The sequence below is a fragment of the Lycorma delicatula genome, chromosome 11 (assembly GCF_047948215.1).
Source record: "Lycorma delicatula isolate Av1 chromosome 11, ASM4794821v1, whole genome shotgun sequence".
Taxonomy (NCBI): domain Eukaryota; kingdom Metazoa; phylum Arthropoda; class Insecta; order Hemiptera; family Fulgoridae; genus Lycorma; species Lycorma delicatula.
Window position 1 is genome coordinate 59550965 of NC_134465.1, and position 24502 is coordinate 59575466.

General features: G+C 29.8%; 1 protein-coding gene across 1 annotated transcript in view; it reads left to right on the top strand.

Annotated features, from left to right (window-relative positions):
- Positions 1–24502, top strand: part of Sbf (SET domain binding factor) — a 145991-nt gene that overhangs the window by 47381 nt on the left and 74108 nt on the right. Inside the window, exons 4-9 of the mRNA XM_075378127.1 lie at positions 107–220; positions 2011–2233; positions 3893–4134; positions 6953–7261; positions 11245–11445; positions 13148–13329. Of these exons, the coding sequence (XP_075234242.1) occupies positions 107–220; positions 2011–2233; positions 3893–4134; positions 6953–7261; positions 11245–11445; positions 13148–13329 (1271 nt within the window). The remainder of the gene's footprint in view (positions 1–106; positions 221–2010; positions 2234–3892; positions 4135–6952; positions 7262–11244; positions 11446–13147; positions 13330–24502) is intronic.

The following is a 24502-nucleotide window of genomic DNA, read 5'->3' on the forward strand; positions in this document are numbered from 1 at the left end:
ATCTACTAGAATCTGTGAATTTACATCAGTACAGATGCAGTTTTAAGCATTTCAGATAATTCAATAATTATATCATTTTATATTAAATAATTATTTCTTTTTATAGGATGAAGATGGCCTTGAGAGTGAACACATCCCTCCAATCACTCATCATAGCATTATGTATGCTCCAAAGTGCCTTGTTCTGGTTTCCAGGCTTGATTATATCGAGACATTCAGAGTAAGTTCCTTCTATTTTTATTTCTTATATGTTAGATTTATTTATTTTTTTTTTTTTTGTCTTCAATCATTTGACTAGTTTGATGCAGCTCTCCAAGATTCCCTATCTAGTGCTAGTCGTTTCATTTCAGTTTACCCTCTACATCCTACATCCCTAACAATTTGTTTTACATATTCCAAACGTGGCCTGCCTACACAATTTTTTCCTTCTACCTGTCCTTCCAATATTAAAGCGACTATTCCAGGACGCCTTAGTATGTGGCCTATAAGTCTGTCTCTTCTTTTAACTATATTTTTCCAAATGCTTCTTTCTTCATCTATTTGCCGCAATACCTCTTCATTTGTCACTTTATCCACCCATCTGATTTTTAACATTCTCCTATAGCACCGCATTTCAAAAGCTTCTAATCTTTTCTTCTCAGATACTCCAATTGTCTAAGTTTCACTTCCATATAAAGCGACACTCCAAACATATACTTTCAAAAATCTTTTCCTGACATTTAAATTAATTTTTGATGTAAACAAATTATATTTCTTACTGAAGGCTCGTTTCGCTTGTGCTATTTGCCATTTTATATCGCTCCTGCTTCGTCCATCTTTAGTAATTCTATTTTCCAAATAACAAAATTCTTCTACCTCCATAATCTTTTCTCCTCCTATTTTCACATTCAGTGGTCCATCTTTGTTATTTCTACTACATTTCATTACTTTTGTTTTGTTCTTGTTTATTTTCATGCGATAGTTCTTGCGTAGGACTTCATCTATGCCGTTCATTGTTTCTTCTAAATCTTTTTTAATCTCGGCTAGAATTACTCTATCATCAGCAAATCGTAGCATCTTTATCTTTTCACCTTGTACTGTTACTCCGAATCTAAATTGTTCTTTAACATCATTAACTGCTAGTTCCATGTAAAGATTAAAAAGTAACGGAGATAGGGAACATCCTTGTCAGACTCCCTTTCTTATTACGGCTTCTTTCTTATGTTCTTCAATTATTACTGTTGCTGTTTGGTTCCTGTACATGTTAGCAATTGTTCTTCTATCTCTGTATTTGAACCCTAATTTTTTTTAAATGCTGAACATTTTATTCCAGTCTACGTTATCGAATGCCTTTTCTAGGTCTATAAACGCCAAGATTTATTTTAAATCTTTAAAATTTAATAAAAGAATATTGTTGACACCATTTGGTAACAGATTTTTTTTATCTAATTTCTTTATTAATTACAGTTTTGTTACAATTTGTTCTACATTCGGATGAAAAAAATTAACTTTTAAAGCATAAATATTAACATTATTAAAACAGGTGACCGATTGTCAACAAAAAATTATTGTACAGCATGAATTAGATTTTTTTTAAATTGGCGTGGCCTTTTTTTTTATCCTTAACATGTTTAATAGAGGATGATTCGTGACACTTTACCCATTCATAGAAGAACATTCTTATTAGTCAAATGAAGGAAAAAAATTCATATAAACATAGTTCAGAATGTTTTTCAGGTTAATGAGAACGATGGAGCTTGGGTTTGTTTAGTTATTTGTTGTCTGTTGGCCTGTCAGGTAAGAAATCCTGTTACTTGTAGTACAACTGTGGTAGTTAAATACCAATCATATTATCTGACTTTTCCTTCTTAGTCATCTAATCTGTATGTAAAAACTGAAATAATTTAATTTAACTTAGTGAGAAACTTATCCATATAAGAAATTATGGTCATGGATTTTTAATATAATTAAAAATAAATTTAAAATATTTCTGTTATTAGTATACTATATCATAATTTTGTCTATGTTTAGAACTGCCTTGGTATTATCTACACTGTATACGTTGAAAGTGTTGTCAATACATCTTTGGAAACTCTTGTTGGTAATATTTTGGGTTGTATTCAAGTTCCACCACCGGGCGGTCCACAAGTTCGGTTTTCCATTGGCGCTGGAGATCGACAGGCACTTCAGCCACCTCTTACACCTTCATTACCAGTTACCAGTGCAGCAGTTTGCCTTCTGTTTCATCAACTAGGTATTCATTTAATTATGTCTCATAATCATTATTTATTATAAAAAAATTGTATTATATATTCGAATTGAAAAGTTTGTGCGTAATTTTTATTTACAAATATTATTTATTTGTCACAATTGTGCTGTTATATTATATAATTTTAAAAAATATATAATATTTTTAAATAGTGGTGTGTTTATTAATTTAATTACTAGATGTAGTTTCAACAAATCACTTTTAATTATCAAAATGAGGTAATAAATTTTGAACTTGATGTCTTTGAATCTCTTTCTATACCTTATGTAATCTACACTGATTTTGTAAATATATTTTCTAGCTTTCTTCTATAGATATATTAAATGGATTGCAAATCTGTTTCTTGTTTTTGTTTGTGTAATTATTCTCCTAGATCAAGAAGTAAATTAACAGCCAACCATTTTGGCCAAAAAAGTAGCTATGTTGATAGTTTTAATGAAAGAAAATGTAGGAGAGGAACAGTTTAGCTTCAGGAAACAGAAATGTTATTGGGCTATAAGAATGGTTGGAGAGAGATACTTAGAGAGGAAGAGGAATGAGTGTGTTTTATAGTTTTAGAAAAGGCAGTTTGAGTCAAATGATTGAGATTCTTAAAAGAAAAAAGTAGAATTGAAAGATAGAAAGTTTATTAAAGAATTATACATGAGACAAAAAACAGCAGCAAAAATAGGAATGTGACTGACTGAGTGGGTCTAGGTCAAGATCCTAGGAAAGGATGCTGCCTCTCACTAGCATTGTTCAACATTTTCATTGAACATATGATAACAGAATGTATGAGAAAAAGCAATAAGAATAAGAGGACAAAGAATAGATATGTAAAGTTTGCTGATATGGTAATATCTGATGGCACACATGCTCTAAAAAGATTGTTAACCTCTGGAGGAAGGAATGAAAATAAACAGTGTAATGAAAATAAAGGAAGTAAACAACAAAGAGGATTTAGTAGTGATAAGTGAAGGAAAAATAGAAAAAGTAAAAAATTACATGTTATTTGGAGACTAATGATGGCAGAGGACTGGAAGAACGCAATGGAAATAAATGGAAGGATATTGATGGCAGAGAAAGCTTTCAGTTAGAGAAAGAAATTATTATGTAGTAAAGTTCTGGATATATTGTTCAAAATTGGTTAGCCAAATGCTTTGTATATAGTGTGTTGTATGGAAGCAAAGCATGGGTGATGAGGAAGATGAAGAGGGACTAGGTTGAAGCTTCTGAGATGTGGATATGGAAAAAGTAAATGGTTGATAAATGAGAATGATAAAGTAATGAATGGAATCAAAGATGAAAGAGCAATTATGTGGGAAGTACTTAAAGAAAAAAGAACTGGTTAGGACATTTAGTTAAAGAAAATGGAAGTAGAGGAAAAATAGGGAGTTAAACTCAATTTCAAGGTCATTCGATGCTGCAGGGTGAGGTGTGGCATGTGTGAACCCCTTGTGCAAGGCTAGATGAGGCAAGATGAGCACCTCGTGTGAGGCTATAACAGTAAGTTACTGAAAGGCCCGTGCGAGGTTATAACAGCGACTGAGAGCTCTGTGTGAGGTTAAAGGCCTCTGTGGCTCAAATTATCTAATGATAATTAATTTCAAATGTTTATTAAAAACAAATTAATTGATATTTTATTAATTCTTTTATTTGTTACAGGTATAAGAAATGTATTAATGTTGTTCTGTGCTATTATGACAGAGCATAAAATATTATTCCAGTCTAGAAGTTACTCAAGATTAACAGAAGGTTGTCGTGCATTAACTGCTCTTATGTATCCATTTAGATATTCCCATGTTTACATTCCTTTATTACCAGCTGCACTTGTTGAAATTTTATCGACACCAACACCATTTATTATGGGTGTACATTCATCATTAAAAACTGATGTTTCTGAATTAGTAAGTGTAACACAATCGTACTTAATAAGCTTTTTAAAGTTTTTTTTTTTATATTTGAAGTTGTTCTTTTAGGATAAATTACTTCAGGAGGATTCAGTAGCTAATTAAAGTTTTAATTTTACAAAATTTCAAAAAAGGCAGAATGATTCTTAAAATGACCTGATTGAATTTGATTTGTTTTAAAATTAATAATTTTTAAAGTGACGGTTACGAATGAAATTATTCATAAACCCACTCTACACATGTATCTTGTTTCCGTTAATAATTACCAACCATTTTCTTATAATGTATGGTTAATTAAGGACAGAACATATATTAACTTAAAAGGTAGAATTCCTTGTTAATAACTCAAATTTCTACTGAACATATTTATATATGATGTGGATTAGAATAAATTCTAATAAATATGTTTCAATTTTAAAACAATTTGGGTATTAGTTTGAAAGATATTTTCTAAAAAAATGTAAATATCTTATTAATTTATGTGTAGTTGAGTTTTAAGGTAAATATTTCAGAAATAAACAGTGAAATTTTTGTGTATTTATATAAATTTTTAAATATGTATATATATATATATATATATATATATATATTTAAAAATTTATCAATTAGAATAAATTAATAAGATATTTAAATGTTTATTTAATGTATTTAAGTTTGTAAATTGCTTTTAAAATATTTCCATGTTTTATTTAAGAGAATTTCTTAGGTAAATCCTACAGGTTAACCTGTTCTTAGAGATCTGCGATCCCAAAAGTTTTGCTTTGGCTGATTATAACTTGTCAAAGTTTGTGTTAAATGGATCTGTCATATTTAAAATAACTAACTTTTATACTTGCCAATTTTTATGCTTTTTATGAGGATTTGATATTTCCACAACTAAAATTTAAGAGGTGACATATTACATTGATTTTGTTTTCATGTAAGTATTATAAATTAACCATATAAGTGAAGGGATGATGAATGAATTTTATTGTTGTTACGTTTTTCTAATTTTTTGTATGCCATAGATATGCTGGGAAGGAGTTCAGTGTTATCAGATTCTTTTCAGGTAACTAACCTGAAAGACAAATCTGTTTACTTTTATATCTGAAAGGAATCTACTTGAGTTAAGCACCTTCTCCTTCAATTCAGCTATTTAATAATAGTTTTACAAAATTGTAATAAAATCTGGTCATCATGAATTTTTTTATATTTTATTTATATAACCTTGATTTCATAATAAATTCAGAATACTGTCATACTCAAAGAGATACTGGGCACATGTTTCTTTGAGTTGTAATTAATTAGATATATCTTCATAAAAAATGAAAAAATAAATATTAACTGTTAAAATTTTGATTAAATACGAGGCATATTCATAAAGTAAGGGCCTTCGGCTTATATTTATATATTAGCGGCTCTGAACACAATTTCACGCATCAGGACCATCTGTCGGCTACTTACAAAGCCACTGCAGTTGTTGTTTTGATTTACTAGTTGTTTGCCTGTCAGTGAATGGAGATTGCAATGTCCACGACAATCATTTTCCCCCGCCAATTGTGAAGTGTGCACTGTGATTCAATGTTTGTGTGCAAAAGGATCTTCAGCTGATGAAATTCATCGGGAGTTATGCCTAGTGTATGAACCTACAGTAATAAGTGAAGGAAAGGTTAGACAATGGTGTCAATACTTTAAAAATGGCCACACAAATGTGCATGACGAAGAGTGGAGCGGCAGGCCCAGTATTCAGATCAACGAAATCTTTGAGTAAGTGAACCGAAAACTGCATGTGATCGGCATTTGACGATTAGTACTCTGGCTGATGAATTTCCACATGTTGCACGCACCTCTATCTACACAATTGTCACAGAAAAGCTGAGATATCACAAATTTTGTGCAAGTTGGGTTTCAAAAATGCTCATTGACCAATACGAAGAGTAAAGAATGTACTGTGGATGAGCGTTTTTGTGGGCTGCTATCTACAAGGTGGAGATGATTTGTTTTCCCACATTGTTACGAGACATGGATATCCTACACAAACACAGAATTGAATCAACAATCAATGCAGTGGTGCCATTATAGTTCTCCAAAACTGAAAAAGTTTTGGTTAATTTCATGGAACGTGGATCAACAGTTACAGCTGACATGTATTGTGGAACGGCTCACCAAACTGAGATGTATGATCCAAAATCGACGACGTGGGAAACTGTCGTCTGGCATAATCCTTCTACATGACAACATGCATCCTCACATCACTTCCTTAACCACGAAGAAGATTCGAGATTTTCATTGGGAATTTTTTTACCCTCCCCCGTATAGTACCTTGCACTTAGTGACTACTTCCTCTTCTAGTATTTGAAAAAGTGGCTTGGTGGACAACGGTTTGAAAACAACGAGGAACTCAAGACTGCTGTTATCAACCGGTTCAATTCCCAGACGGTGAATTTCTATGCAGAGGGGTTAAAGAAAGTGGTGCAGTGTTATGAAAGGTGCTTAGAACTGAATGGTGATTATGTGGAAAAGTGAAGTTGATGTGTAGTAAACTAAAACTGTAAGTAAAAACCTTTTCTCATGAGTTAATTTTTTTTTAATGACCAAACAGCCCTTACTTTATGAATATGCCTTGTATTAGCTGTTTAAGATCTGGCAGATCCGTTTAAAACACTATTGAATAATAACTTATTCAATAACTTATTTCCTATGTTCCAAAAAATGGAACTTTAAGGTGCTGTAATTATTGAGAAATTTTAATAATTGTCTAAAAATAGAAAAAAGTATGAAAAATATATATATATAGATTTTTTTTTTATTTTCTTTTTTCAATTTTATTTTACAGATGGATGTAATCGTTGCAGATTTAGATGGAGGTTCAATATTAATACCTGATAGTGTTTCATTACCAATATTACCTGAACCATTAATGTCACGTACTACTGAATCATTAAGTTTAGTATTACAACCAGAATTAAATTGCGCTGATCATGCTTTTCCTCCACAACCACAACAAGTATCTCCTCCACAATCATTATTAGATAAAGAAATACGTGCTGTGTTTATGAGAACTTTTGCACAATTATTACAGGGCTATCGTAGTTGTCTTACTATTATTAGAATTCATCCGAAACCTGTTATTACTTTCCATAAGGTTTGTTATTTTACAAATTATTTATGTTATAACATATTTAATTTTAATGTTATTATATATAGTGAAGTATTTTTAGTTAAAATTAGTACATTACAAAATATTTTTTTTAAAAATGGCTGGTCAACAGACTATAGAGATTTTATGTAAATACAGAATTCAAGTTTCTAACTTCATTAGTTTCATTATTGAAGTTTAAAGTAAAACTTATAATTTGTTCTTATTCTAGAAACTGAAATGTAGTAGTATAACACATATGAAAAAGGGAATAATTTTGGTAAATTTTATTTACCTACTGTAGTAATGTATTATAATAGATGATTCTAAGAATGCAATCCTTAGGTTAAGGAGGGTTAAAAATTATAGGTAAATTCTGTCATTTTTTATTTTAGTGAGGGCATCTTTGTAGTTAAGGTTTACTCTATTTATATTATTGCTGTTGATTTCATTCTTTTACTGATGAAAATGGAGTTGAAAACTGGATTGTATATATCTTAATAATGGAGATTAATGCCACTTGGATGGCTCTGTAAACAGTCAAAATAGTCGATTACGAAGCTGTGAAATTTCTTTGACTTTCCGTTATCAATCGCTCATAATATTGTTTAGTGTCTGATGTTCTGCTAGCATGTAATATTTCCTGCACTTCTTTTTATAAAATTGTTAATAGTAAATTTTATTGCAACGTACTTATTCTACCATTTTATTTTAGCGTTAGAGTAAACAAATGAGAATATTTCAGCTATTTAACACTACCTGCTGATGAAATGAGAGCTGTGTTGCAAGAATTTTTGGAGATTGTTTAACTTCAAAAGATTTGTGACTGTCAAAACCTTATATACACTTAAAAAAGCTGAAATCTTACATTGAAAGTGAGATTTCAGTTGTTAGTAAACATTATAAGTATGAAAATTGGCTGCAAATAAAATTGGTAATAACTTGTATTCAGGTCAAAGGAAAACATTTCAAACAGTTATTGTGATATTTATAGTTTTTAAGAGGTGTAGTTGTAATAATGATTTTTAATGAAATTGAAGATCTGAATTAGTCTGTATTCATACTGCTATCAATCTGTAGTACTAGCTGTAAATTCTTTTTATGATTCAGTAGTTTCATTACTTACTTATGTAACACTGATCGTAATTCTTGAGTTAGGAGGTTTCCCTTATTATCTTCTTCAAACAACAGCATTCTTATTGTAACTCTTTGGTGAGTTATAGAATGTTAATTGTGGAGAGATTGCCCCCAAATTGATAATTATTAATATTCCATTATTGATATTCTTTATTTGTTTTATAATTGGTTTTTGACCATATTTTTTTCCTATGGTCTGATCATCTTGTTTGTATATAAATTAGAAACAATTTTATAAGATTTTTTTTTTTTTTATAAAAATTATTGTTCCAATTCTGTTGTTCAGTTGAATATATATTTTTAATTTGAATGTAGCTTAATAGGAGAACCCAGCTGCAGGAGTTCTTGCAAGGAAATGATCATGCGTTTTCATATAATATACTTTTTGGGAGGGTTATGATCTCTGAAAAATCTTTAAACTGGTTTTTTTTTCATTTATTATAATTTCTCTTTGTTTAGATTCATAAAAATTGTAGTTTGATATTAAAAGAAAACCTCTGCTACTGAATGTTCTAAAGAAAGTTCGGAGAGACATCTCACAACATTTGGTTCAAGAGAGAAATGTCTAGTGGGAGAAAAAAATGATTTCAGACCCCCAGTAATAGCAAGAATAATATATACAGTGGAACCTCGCTTAATGAGCATAATTTGTTCCCAAATCTTAATTGTAATATGAAACACTTGTTAAATGAAACAATTTTTACCATAGGAATCAATGTAAAATAGGATAATGTGTTCCATTTCAAAAAAAAATAGTCAAACAAATTTGTAATATGTAATTTATTTATTTAAAATAGATCCTTTTTTACAAGAAAGCTTTCTAAAGACATTTGTTTTTGCCTACGCTTCAAAATTTGATGAAAATAAGGTACAGCATTATCATTAAATAAATTTGTAGCGCCCATAGCTACTACCTTATTTGGGTGATTCTTCTCAACATACATTGCAACAGTTTCCCATGCTTTCAGCGTCTCCCTTATTTCACTGGAAGGTTGTTGCTCTGCTGAGGCTGTAATCTCTTCCTCCCCTGATTCCTCCACAACTTCTTGCTGTGACACAGAATGCACCTCCAAAGCTCTTCAGTGGTCAGTTCCTGGCTATGTCTTCCATTAGTTTATCCATGTCATATCTTGGCCAGAGACATAATCTCGTCAATTACAGTTTCCACATGTACTTACTCAAACCCCTCGGAGTTGCGTTGGAGTTGCTGTCTGGCTAAAGCTTCTTCCGTGGAAATATAAGGGTTTTTCTGGTGACCTCCCTCCTATGCCTTGTCAGTCATCTTGAGGCAGGCAATGATGTGAAAGTGGTCTTTCCAAAACTCTTTAAGAATGAGATTGGTTCCTTCAGTTACTTCAAAACAACACTCGAAAATTGCTTTAGTGTAGAGCTTTTTAAATGATCTGCTGGTCCATGGGCTGCAGTAAAGTAGTGGTGTTGGGAGGCAGGAAGTGGATCTTGATGAATTAAAATTCTTCAAGGAGGTCATCCTCTAGGTCTGCAGGATGTGCAGGAGCATTGTCCATAACAAGCAAGGGATGGAGTGGCAAATTCATCTCTAGCAGATATTTTTTTACAGATGCTTTTTACAAACACTTCATTGATCCGATCTGTAAAAAGGTAACATATCACCAAAGCTTTGTTGATGGACCTCCACATGGCATTTGGCCTGTTCTTCTAGACTTTATACTTCTTGAAGGCTCGTGGGTTGTTGAACAGTAAACAAGCAGCAGTTTAATTTTCAAATCACCACTTGCGTTTGTACAAAATTACAGTGTGAGATGGTTTTTCAATGACTTGACAGTGCTTTCTGTTCTGCTGTAATATAAGTTTGCTTCAGCATCTTTTTCCTGAAGAGACCCATCTCATCACAATTAAAAACCTGCTGCAGCAGATAACCCTCAGAATTTACAAGTTTCTTGAATATGCCAATGAAGTTCTCAGCTGTCTTTATGTCTGAGCTAGCTGCTTCTTCATGTTCCACTACGCTGTCTATGCCAGTTCTTCTCTTAAACTTTTCAGACCACCCACAGCTTTCCTTGAATGCATTTTCTTTGTCCGTTGATGATCCTGGTGTCTTTGTAATGAGGTGAGCAAAAATTAGTATATCGCCTTCTCACAAATTATGTTTTTGTTCCTAGTGTTGCCTTGCATTTGTTTCTTGTTGATCCATATGAGAAGCAATCTTTTAAGATTGTTAAGAATACGTACCCATTGCATAGAAATTCTTTGAAGCATCAATCTCCTTGTTTTGGAGGATGGTGCAAATTCTTGATGTAGATCGATTCTATGTGCATGTTTGATCAGCCACTCGTACTTCATTCGCGCTTTTCAGTGATTCGGCATTTGACTTCTATGGTGGATTTTTCTTCTCTTACCCCTGTCTTCTTATGGCATTTTCTTTAGGGACAAACATGTAAGCATGCTTAAACTTTGCACTAAAAAAAAAAATACACAATAATGTGTCTGAATACAACTTTCACAAGCGACAATAAGATGTTAGCTGAACGAGTGCTAAACACAGACTGATAGCTGAGATGCAGGCAGGATCTGACGTCACATTGTCTCCTCGTTACTTGCTTTGCAAATTATTGTTTGTTAAGGGAGTGATTTCTTTTACATTTTGTTTTGCTTGTTATGCAAATCACTCATTTTGGGAGGTGTTCATTAAGCGAGGTTTGACTATATATATATTTGAACCAGTGATTAAAGTATGAGTACAAGCTTTAAATTATTATTGAGTGTCCCATTTGTTTTTGATGCAATTTAATTGTTATTCAGGAAACTTACACATAAATTATTATAATTTTATATATCAGTATTTATGGTTTATTATTTTTGCTTTGTTTTAGGCTGCATTCCTTGGTGAGCGTGGGTTAATTGACTGTGATTTTACTACACGGGTATTAGAATGTATGTTTTTTACGAGCTTTGTTACTGAAAGAGGGCCCCCATGGCGACCATGTGATTATTGGGATGAATTGTATGCAAATATGGCTGATTTGTTACGTTCTGAAGCCCAGGATCCTAGATTACTTCTTGTTCACATTAAAGTAATGAAATTTTATTTTTATTTAATTTTATCTTAAAGGTTTTAGTGAAAAATAAATATGTAGTTATTTTTAATTTAAATTTAATTATCCATAATTTTGATCGATTCATGTAGTACCAGAAAAGTAAAATGTTAAAACATAGTTTATGGCATTAATTATTTATAAGAATACCTGTTAAACAATGGAACCTGGATTCCATGTAATCTTCTCATAATGGTATAACTTTCCAAACTTCGAGTTTCACAAAAATTTATTGTTGAGGTCCCTAAAATAGAACATGGTTGTAGAAAGCAAATCTTCCATAAAATTATGTTAACAGAATTTTTTTTTTCAAACTATACAATATTATCAGTTACATTCGCTAAGTATGTTAAACAGATATTATTTTACTTCTCTTTATATGAAGGTCATTTAATAATTTTAGAGATGACTGCAACAGAGGAAAAACTATTTAATTGAATAAAATAAAACTGTCTAAAAGAATTTCTATTAATAAAACTTCTTTTGTTTATTTCAAAATGTTGCTTCCACTTGAAATGTGTACTTTGGCAGAACAACATTCTGTGAAAAGATTTTTATTTTTTAAAGGTGTAAAACCAGCCAAAATTTACTCGTGAATTATAAAATAATGTGATAAAAAGTTTATTAATCATGTAAATAATAAGTAAACGATTTATTATCTTCAGATTCGATTGATCTGCATGTAGACTAAAATAGTTGAAGTGAAAGCAGTTTATGATAACAACACTGTGACAATGAGAATAAAACTGAATCAGTTGTTAAATACATTTTAAAGCTTGTTTATTGAGAAAAGCATATAGATGAAGGGAAATGTTAGTAAAAATAAAATAAAAATTAAAGTTATTAAAATTAAATTTAATTTAATTTAATTTATTAAAATTAAATAAAATTGAAGTTACTATCTCTTATTTTAAATAGTGAAAAACAAGTTTTAGATCTACAATAACACTATAAAAAATATCACTATGCATCTTACTTCAACCGAATTTTTTATTTTTTTCTGACTAGAGAACTTTTTTTTAATTAGTGTTAGTGAAATTGGTGTAACTAAAATATAATGTTAAGAAGGTACTGGTAATAGTAAGATAAACATACTGTGGTTTCTGTAAATAATCAAATGTTAAACAGTGTTGAAGACAGTTTCACCACATCCTTTTCGGATTTATTAGAGGCTAATCACTGAAGGAAAAAGTATTTTGAAATTTATACATTCATGTCACAGTAATGAAATGAAGTCAAATTATAGTGTTGTCTGAAGACAGTATGCGAGAACCAGGAGGAATGTATAATGCCATTGAAGTAAGGATATTATTATGGACAGGGCAATTTCATGTAATAAACTAGAAACCTTATTACATAATAAAATAAGTAAAACAAAACTTATCTTATTGATGTAGATAGGTAAATAAGAAGAAATAATTTCAGAAAGGGTAGAGAACTTTGAACAGAAAAATGAAAAAGTAATTTATCTATTATAAATTTTATAGCTATTAAATTATTAGTTAGTGTGGCAACCAGGTGTAGAAACTACTTCAGATAGTTTCTGCAGTGGAAAGGAAGTCCTGAAAAATAATTAAAAATCATCTAAGTGAAAATTTGGATTTTTTTTTTTTTAAACAATTCTTTTTTAATATTTTTGTATAATTAATTTTTTTTTTTTTTCATTTTGATTGTTGTGCAGGAATTAGCGCAGCAGCTTTATACAAACGAAAATCCTAATCCACAGCCATATGTACAGAAAATTTTAAAACCTCCTGAAGGCGCATTTACTAGAATTCATCAGCCTCCATTTCCACAAATTGATACTAAACAAGTCCAAACAATTATTGATGAAGGTTTAGCAAAAAATAATCTTCAAGCCAGGTAATTGTTTGTGTTTTCTTATTTAATGTTTTCTAAAAGGTTTTTATAATTAGTTTCATGCTTATTAGAATTTTAATTATTTAAGGATTCTCAGGAAATGTATTGTTGAATGATTTTTATTCTTTAAAGTGATATTTTTATAGAATACTTCTAATTACCTAATTTTCCCTTGCCAACCGAGGAGTTAACTTTTGTTTGATTATATACAGGAATAGGAGAGATCTGGTTTTAACCCAATTCAGCCCATAGTTTTACTTTTTGTATAACTCCTGGTAGGAAACAGAATACTTGGAGAGTTCCACAGTCATACAAACTTACTATCCTTACAACATTCCAGTTAATAAATGTTGGTTTCTGCCGAGTATCAGAAGGCTCTAGCATCCTTGGTGGTTTTTTCCCATTCCATGATAAAAATTAAAAAAATAGTAACATTCTTTTAAATTCTTCTTTTTGATATTTTTACCAAATTTAATATTTACAGGTTATTGCTTTTAGTTTGACCTGATTTGTGAAAATTTAAGGATTAAATTTAGAAAACATTTTTTTAATTAGTACTGCAGTTTTTGAGAATGTGCTTTATTTTTTTTTTAATTAGTGCTATGGTTTCGAGAATAATCTATATTAGGTTGATATGCTATTTCTACAACAGCTTGTTTTGTACTTTTGGTTGGACTTTTATGGATGTAAATCTTTTACATATTAGCAATGAAAGTGACCAAATTTGTAATTTTAAACTTATTTGTTTATGGTATTGATAGTTGTAGAAAAAATAATTATGTTGTTTTTAATCAATTGTTATAAAGAGCCATTACAAATCAGGTTTTCTTACTCGCTTATAAATGCTTGTGATCAACATTCATAAAGTAAAAATAAATGGGAACACATAGTTTACATACAAATACATGTAAACTCTTATCAGACATGTTAAAAAAAAAATTATTTTTGTTTAACCCTTTCCAAATCACCCTTCTTCTCTTGATTATTATAACATGGAATTATTATAATTTATGTATTGTATACAATAGATATTAAGCAAAGGTATTATGTGCTTATTTTATTTTTATTGAATATTATAATTGTTTTATTGGATTCGGAAAAAGAACTGTACCTGTTAACTTCCCCAGTCTTTTTTTTTTTGCCTTCATTATTATTATTAAACAACCTAGTTCATTATTAGTGTAATGAAAATTCATTTTGTTTTATGATTTTTTTTTAATCCCGGCTATTAACTAATTAATTAGTTTTGATGTTTTTAAAAGATTTAATTTTCAATTACGTAGATTATTACTTACAAGGTTTTATAGGAAATTTCTTAAAAGTTGGATCTGTAGGTGTACTACGCGTGCACTATGAGTATCTCAATTGATATCAAATACTTCATTGCAAAACATGTGAAAGCTGTCCTGCTCAATGCTAACAACAGTGTTTTTGATATGTTGTATCATGTCTTCTAAATAAATGAAAAAAGAGGATTAAAACTTGTCTTTTATAAAATTACATAAAAAGTACTCAGAACAAGGTGTTAAACCCGGACTTCTTTGTGGCCAACATGTAAATACAATATTTTCTTCAGTTGCATGGTTAATTCAGTGTGTAAAAACAAGATCAGTACGTTCATCTTTTCACACTAATAGCACAAAGTATGTTCACTTTTGGAAAGTCGTATAATTTTTACACAGTTTCTTCAGGGTTTTCTGTTTCCCAAATTTATACATTATGTCCATTGACTTTTCTACTCGTGCAAAATGTACAATAATAACCAAAAATTAGGTGGTGAAAGAAGACATCTTCGTCAAGATTCTGTGGCATGTCCACTTAGAAATCTTTATGATAAGACTTTACTGTCGTCCCTTAAACTTACTAACTGATTTGCAAAATATAATTTTCAACTGTTCTGCAAAATTTTCCACACAATTGTTTGCAGTATTTGTAATTCTAAAGTGGAATGAACTATTCTATTTACCTTTATTATATCAGTATGTAACATAAACACTCTATCACTTGTTCTTCTGAAAGTGAGGACTTGCAGAACTTTTATTTTTAAAAGGCCACCCTGTTTTTTCTAATTACTTTTTACAGTTATAGATAGATTTTCTTGGCTAATTTGGGCGCATAAAATGTTTTCTCTACAATTTTCAATTAATGTGATACAATAATCAATACTGATGTCAACAACAGCAGTTGTAACAATTACAATAATCAATACTGATGTCAACAACAGCAGTTGTAACAATTAAAAAACACTTCCTGTAAAAACGTATTATACTGTCTTTATATGTGAAAGTTACATTTTTTATAAACCATCAAAAATATCCTTTTTCATTTGTAATCATTCTGCATAACTTTTTGAAAATTTAATTTGTAAAGCATATTTTATAACACTGATTAAATATTAATAAAATTTAATTAAGGGGAATAAAGAATTTTTATATTAAAATTTAATTTGTTTTTTCCATTTAATAACATCTTTTTTTATATTTTTATCATATAATATATGTTTACATCAATAGAAACATTTTGTCATTTATTAATATTTTGATCAACTTTTTTGCATCTGCTTTTTGGATTCCAGTCGAGCAGATTTTGCATGGTAAGCTTTTAAACTATATCTGGAGCTAATCAGAAATTATCTTAATGCACTCTTCATTAAATTTTTAAATATGCACTTATCTGTTAATTTCATTAAAAGTATATGTTTGGGAAATTTATATACAGAGTGAGTCAAAAGCATGAAAATCCCTCGACAACTTTAAAAACTACCAGATAGAATACTGTAACTTTCAGGATACGGTATTGGTCAACTACTTTACGTTTTGATAAGAAATAAAACTTTAGCCCCTTCTTGAAGGGTGGTCCAGCGGTTGTAACTCAATTATTTTAAATGATAACACCCTTTGTGTGATACATCATTTTAAAGGTGTCTTTAAGAGAAGAAAAATGATATAAATAAAATGTTGGTACGATATCTGTATTCAAAATGGCCGCTTAAAGAACTGTTATCGCAGAAAAATAAAGTTATAAAAATTTTATTAAATGGATATCATCAAATAAATTTATTAAAAAATATATATATATTTATTAAGCATAACGTTTATTTTCATAAATATATTTCATTTTAATAAATGTTTGAAATGTCCTTTTGTTGTTTGACAGTGTGCCAGTTGATTGTAAAAGAATGATACTGCATTATTCCACTGAATAATGCAGGAATAGTGCTGAATATCACTATAGATCACTATTCCCTAGTGATATTTTTTGCTGATTCTCAAATTCTATTTTTTAAATCATTGGTATCTTAGGGCTTACTATATGATAAACAATATTTTTTAAGTGGCCCCGTAGAAAGTAATCCACTGGTGACAAGTCGGGTGATCTTGCTGGCCATTTTATTTGACCACCTTCGGCCAATCATCTTCCAGGAAAAAATGCATTTAAAATTTCAAGTACTTGAAAACCAAAATGAGGCGGGGCACCAGATTGTTGAAACCAAATGTTTTGGAAGTTAGGGTCAACAACAACGTTTTGAATGTTTGGATACATGATTGAGAAGCAAAGCTTCATATTTCACTGCATTTAAATTTCCATCAATAAATGTAGATGATCCTATCAATCGTCCACTAAACAATATCTGCCATACATTTACTTTTACTGGATACTGTGTATGCGCTTTGCAATTGCAATATCAGTGTGGATTAATATCAGTCTAGTATCAAAATTATGACGATTTACATTGGCATTTAAAAAATATGTGGCTTCATCACTAAATCTTTGTTGTTTAATAAATTAGGATCTGCTCAAATATTATCATAATATCACAAAACTCAGGTCTTCGATCATAGTCATTTTCATTAAGTTCTTACACCAGCCGAATTTTGAAGGGTTTTAAATTTTCACTTTTTAATGTTGGAATCTCTTAACTTTTTTTTTGTTAATGTTATGTTCTCGTGCTATTGTTTGAGTCGAGGAATGAGAATTCTCAATAAATTCTTGCATAATCTCTGTTATTTGTTACAGATTTAGATCTCCCTGGTTTTTTCTTATTATTTATACTCCCTGTTGCTTCAAATCATTTGATGGTTTTTGACGGTGCACCTTTTGGTATACGATTGTGATTATTAATATTGCGTTGAACAATTCACAAACTTATTATACAACCTAACTCTGTCATCAAAGCCCTTCATCATTAAAAGTGTGTGACCCTCTCCTGTTCACTAAGTAATGTGTTGATAGAGATATTAGCAGGTAGCACAGAAAAAATTAATTCTGTGAAAAACATTACAAAGAGGTAAAAAAGATGTAAATAACAAAAGTGGCCTACTAATGTGGTAAAGGTAGACAAAATCAATAGCTAACTGATAACAATAAATTTTCATAAGAAATTAATAGTGTAGTAATGAAACACTTTAATTGGAATATTACATAATGAAGTAAGCTTTATTTTTTCAACAATGGTAAGAGACCATCAGTAATCGGCTGATCAGTAAGATTAGGTGACAATATTTATATTTTTTTATAATTAAATTGGAACAAAAACAATTTTTTGTGTTAAAAAATTTAATTTTATTATTTGAAGTTATTAAATTTAGTCATTTTCAAAATCCGAAACTTTTTCCACTACCATTTTGGATACAGACGTTGTACCAACTTTTTTATACATACCATTTTTCTTGTCATGAAGAGACCTTTAAAATGATGTATCACACAAAGAGTGTTACGTTTAAAATGTTTGAGTTACTACACCCCTTCCCGCAAGAAGGGTTTGAAATTCTATTTCTCGTTAAAAGCTAAAGTTGTTGACCGATACCTTATCCTGAAAGTTACAGTATTCTACCTGGAACAGTTTTAAAGTTGTTGAGGGGTTTCTACAGATTTGAGTTACTCTGTATATATTTTTAATTTGTAGGAAGCTTACATTTCAGCATTATAGTTATAAATATAGTAAATCCTGTTAAGATAATTTACTCAAGGCAGACAACTATCTCCATAAGTGCATTATAACAATCTGAGTAATTTACAGCTGATTGTAATTTGACATGAAGTTTTTTGTACAGAAATTTATTTGATTTTTTATAAATTTAATTTTTAAATCCTTGAAGTAATTATTCTTTATAAGTAACTATGGTACAAACCAAAATTCATATTATAGAAAACGATACTGCAATATTTAATATTATTCTGAATTTGGGATATTCTTCATTAGTGATGTTTCAAAATTAGATTTAGAACGCAATATTATAATTTTGAAACAACGATAACTTTTAAAACAAACCTCTATAAAATTCAATAAATTAATCTTTATTTGTGATTGATCATTACAAAATAAATTAGAATGTTACAAGTTAATAGAAAATGTTGGTAGTATTCTCAAAAAAATTACTTATAGCGTAAAACTAATTATTTATAATTCATTAAGCTAAGGTTATCTTAAATTTTTATAAAGTTGTTGACATGTAGTTTATTTTAGAATTACATTTTCAGAGTTTCAGTACTGTTGCATGATTTACTCAGATTACATACAGGAATTCCATTTCTATTGCAGAAAACATTTTACATCACCTTTGAATAACAGTGAAGAAATAGTTTAAAATGAGCTCTCATTTTATAACAGAAAAATGCATGGAGTGAATCTATGTAAGAAAAATAAAACATGTGTCAATTAACTAAAAATGTAATCAATCAGTGTAAGTCTCATGGCCAAATTTAAGTCCAATGATTTAATATGTTCAGTTTTGCGAACTAAGTATCTCTGAACTACTTTTTCTTCTATTCTTAATCAATTTAAAAAAAATTATATTTAATGTTTTTCTATTTTGCTTTTTATTTAATTAAATGATTTGATGTATTTTTATTATACTTTTAATTTATTTTCATAAGCTTTATTACAAATTAAAAACATATTAAAACTAAAAAAAATCAAAGCAAAGAAAAATAAAAATAAAATTCTGGCCATATTTATTTTTTATTAAAATTATTTTTTGGCTTTTTTTTATAAAGATACTTTGGCATGAGATTTTCATTAAATTTGATTATGGGAAGAAATGTTTTGTCAGGTTTTGTATTAAAAATACCATTTTATTTGCTAGAATGAGATAAAGATATATAAAACTACAGATAAAGCTGATAGTCACATGCATTTGTTTGAACTATATTTATATGTTTTCTCTTTTCTTTTCCATGAATTAGCTTTATTAAAATTCATATAACTGTGTAATTTGGTTATTTCAAAATCTCAGACGTTTAATTCTGTTTTTTTTTTTTCATTTTCTATTGCAAATTTCCTCTACTATTATTTCAGTCAGTGTCTTTCAAAGCTGTTTTCATATTTAGTCTTCATATTTTAATTCTGACATTCTGTACTTTGTAACTCTTCTTTATGTATCATGTATGTTGTTGGCTACCATCTAGGTAATTACAACTGGAGCTGGTCAATCAAGAAACCATTGCCTTAAATTTTTCAAGTGTGAAAAAATGCTTCTTATACTTTATAATAGTATTAAGACTTGTTTTATACTTCAAGGGAAGCTGGATCAAAGTTTCCCTTGTGTTTAAGACACTGAAACTGATATTTCTGGATGCCCTCACTTTGTGAAAACTGTGACAGTAGTACATAACAATTATCATATAGCTTTAATGGCATTTGAATTTGTTGATTGATATCTTCCAAAAATGTTAAAAATTTGTTTTTTGATAAGATACTTCTAAAATAATATTTTTTAAAAACCGTAGATTTCCAGATCAAGAAAGAAAAATAAAACGCGTCACTTAGTTAAATATGTAATCAATAGGTGTGAAGCTCATAAAAAAAATAAAATAAAGTAAATATGATCAGAATCAAATCATAATTTTGTAATAAGAGGATTCTCTCATAGTAATGGAAAGTGTCTTAACAGGATTTTACTGCACTTTAGAATTATTTAATAGCTAAATATTTAAGTTGAATTAAATGAAAGCGACAATGGTAATTCAAAATGTTATTTTTATAGGACTCACCAGTAATGGCTGAATGTTGCAGCATTTGTTGCTTTAGCATTGAAAAGTTGCTTTTCATGGTTTTTTAAATACATATTACTGTTTGTATTTGCTGATATTTTAATCCTTTATGGCTGCTTTTTATGTGGAAGTGCTCCTTGCATATGATTTTTCTTCATAAAGCAATTTATTTATACATTTTCTACACCTTCATGATTTTCATTCATAAATTTGAAAAAATGTAATACATTCTGTTAATATTTATAAAGAATATTCATGTTCTAAAATAATATAATGATAAGCTGGTTTTTTTTTATGGAAAAAATTTATTACCGAATGTGTCATGTTTTTTTAATCTTCCATTTTTTTTTTATGATAACTATTACCTGGTGAAATATTTATATAAAGTATTAATAATACTGTCTTAAAATAATCATTTTATTAAATTAAATTATTTAGAGTAACTAATAAACTTTTATTGACTTCTGTGTGAGTTGTTTAAAAAACAGCTAATTATTGAAATTGTATGTAAAGTTATTAATGTATTTAATTTTTTTTTTCTGAAATGAATTCTACAAAATTCTTTAGAAAAATCTCCATTCTGTTGTATTTTAAAAGATTTGATTTCGTTCTTTTTTTTTATCAAAATGATTACTCTTTTTATATCATTGTTAAAATATCATAAATGTGATTTTATAATCTTGAGAAGTATGTGTTATAGGAGGCATGTTTTTTAACTACAATTTTAATATAAAAAACAAGCAAATTAATTTTAAAAACATTTATGTTCACTTGAAAGCCTGGATCTTATGTACAATTCTACATAATTTCAATCTACATTAAGGCACTTAAATCTTGTGATCACCTTTTGCATTCCAGCTTCACAGAATACTGCCATCTGAGAAGATAACCATTGCTGAATGGCTGTTTTGACATCATCATGGCACTGACCACTGAGATGTTGTTTTAAATGGAACAAGTGGTAATTGCTAGATGTCAAGTCAGGACTATATAACGGACGATCAGTTTGTTCCCAGCTAAATGATGCGATGAGATCTTGGATGCAATGAACATCCATACATTTGATGTATGGCTGAGCATTATCATGAAGCAGCACAATTCCTGTGCTGAGCATGTCATGCCTTCTGTTTTGGATTGTGGGATGCAGTTTAGTCAAGGTCTTAGAATATATCTTGGCACTTATCTGTTCACCTCCCCCCCCCCCCCCAAGGCAAAAAATCAACAAGCAACGGCCTCTGTTTATCTCAAAACGTAGGGCACATGATTTTTCAGGCTGACATTGTTTGTTTGAACTTCACTTTCTTGAGAAATGTTGATTGTTTCCATCCCATAGACTGTTGTTTTAATTCCAGTGTGATGGGAGACATTCTGGTTTTGTCATGGAGACAATTTCATAGAGAACATATTGGAATTAAAGGAAATTAATTACATAGTGATGAAATTGTAAACTGTTTATTCTCATGGACTTTTCCATTAATTCCCTGCACCAGGTCATCAGTAATGATATGACATGTAGGTTTGTGCAGTCCTCTTTAAATAACCTTGTCTATTTTCTCATGATTCCATCACACATAGCATTATCCTTGTACACTTCACTTTGGCCGCTTTCATACCTCTTGCATTTAAGAAATGAATTCCAGCATATATTTCACAATCAGCAACACTGTCTGCAGTCATAGGCATTTTAACACACACAGGACTACTAAACAAAGACTGACAGTCATGCAATTGTCTCTGTAGCAAACCAGTATATATAGTTATTCAGTGCACATGTGCAAAACGACAACAGCCACTCTTTAGCTGTACCAAAATGGTACACTTAAAACATACCTCATATACAACTTATTTCTAAAAAGAAATAGAAAAAACAAATATAAGTGTTTTATTAACCTATGCATATAAAAATTTGTACTTTTTATAAACAAAATTAATGATTGATTATTTTTATACTTACATAGAAGTCATACACATGGAACCACATATGGCATAGGTATATAAGCTGCTATACGGGACTATCATGTATGACTCTGATAATAAGAGGATTAACAATTATACTTGCTTATTTATGCACATTATTGCCATATTGAAGCCTTTTAAATTTTATGGTCTCATAAAAGTTTTTGTGTAAATTGGTTTACTTAACTTTTTTTTATCTGTATTAGTATTATCCAGAAAGTTACCAATTTTTCAGTATAATCTGTACCCAAATTGAGATTGTACTTGTTATAACATTTCTTAATCTTTTGAATTTCATCATTGGAGTTCCATTGTATACGATTGCGGATGATTCTTTACTGGCCTGTAACTTGTCATTGAAATGTTCGGGTGACTAGTCATTTCTTCATGTTCATAATGAGATAATAATCTCTAGGTACCGAATCTGAGCTATTAAAAGGGTAATCAAAGATTTCCTACTTGAATTATTGCAGCAAAGTTTGAATAAGTTGACAAGAAATGGTCAGCATTTTCATGGAAGAAAATGATACCAGAACAGAGGAAGCCACAATGTTTGTTTTAAATTGCGCTTTGTAATTTTTAATGTCTTTCAGTATGCTTAAAAGGTGATTTCAGCACCATATCACTGCATAATCAAACTAATAAGTACCTCTTTTAAGCTCAAAAAACACTTGACATTATTTGTTTTATGAGTGAATATTGATACCATTCTGGTGATTGATATTTTTGTCTTCACGTTTATATATAAAACATGAGCCTTGTTGCTGTAAAACTTATCCTATAAACCATTATCTCCAGTGTTGTCAATTGATCAGTCATGACAAGTGACCAAACACTTCCTTTTTTCTTCATTGTGGCTATCGTATTTCTGAATGCTTCCCTTATCGTATTTCTGAATTTCGTACTGCTTCCCTTTGACTTATATTACCGTTGCTTATCTATTTTCTATTTAGTTCACTCATTTGTGAAGTTGAATTTGAATTTCACTCGCTTTACAATTTCTGATTAATAACAACTTTATTATTGAATTTATTTTGCAGCTGGTAGGATTGTCATTTTAGCGTACATTTTAAATGGTTATTATTAATAATAAATCGAAGTGCCAGGCATATTTTTGCTTTTGCTGTATGGATAGCAGTCATACATTACTGCATTTTGAATCATTATCCCCACTCCTTGTGCACTAAATTTAAAATGCATTATCTTATGGATAGCTCTTGTATTGTTAATAATTACTCAACAAATGCTAATGCATATACTTGTCACTAGCAAATGAAAATTTCATCCAGTATTATTTTAGTTTAGTTATCTATGATTCTTTTTTTTAAAGATGACTGACTATTGGCATTTATCATTTACCATTTTCTTGTCACATTTTTTATTTTCTCAAGATGATTTAGGTGTTAGTAAAACTTGTTTTGTTTTCAAGGCTATATATAGTTTTCTGATTTTGAAATGTCATGTTCTATTTTCACAGAAAGATAATTATAGTTTTTAACCATGTAATGATTCAGAAATATTTTACAATTTGTTCATTACCTAACTATAAAAATATAAATAAGTGACTGAGGAATTATTAATTTATTTAACTTAAAGATTAGTTTGTGTTTAAAATTGACTTAAGGTTGGGGTTTGTTACGTGTGTTATTTTTCACAATCTTTAGGCTTTTACTGAGACCTTTATGGCGTCCTCGTAAGTATGTGCATATCCCATAATATACCATAAGTAAGTTTTCCCCATAAGCAGCCTAGAAATTTCCAGTTTGACATACTGTATTATGTAAGGTAGGTTTCAATCTTGGATGAGAAGTTATGACCACTGAAATTCACAGATTGTTTTGAACATTTTAGTTTTGTAATTAATGTGCAATTGCTGCAGTGCGTTCGGAAAGTTGCTGTGCACTGGAATTATGGAAATGTAATGACAAAACTTTCTTAATTATTACTTTTTATTTCATTATTTTATACAAAATGTACAATAACTGGAATATTTTATAAAACGTATTGAAAATGACCTCCTCCAACATCAGTACAACAGTGCACACGTTTTAATTTGTTTTCAAACAAATTTAGCCAGCTGGAATATCTTACACGTATGTCGTTATTGTGGTTTTTGGTACGTCAATCGTGCATGGTCTGTTGCGATACACTGCATGTTTTGCTGCCTCCCAGGCAGCTAGAATGGGGGAGTTAGATCAAGTGATTGTGCAGGTTACGATTACTCGAT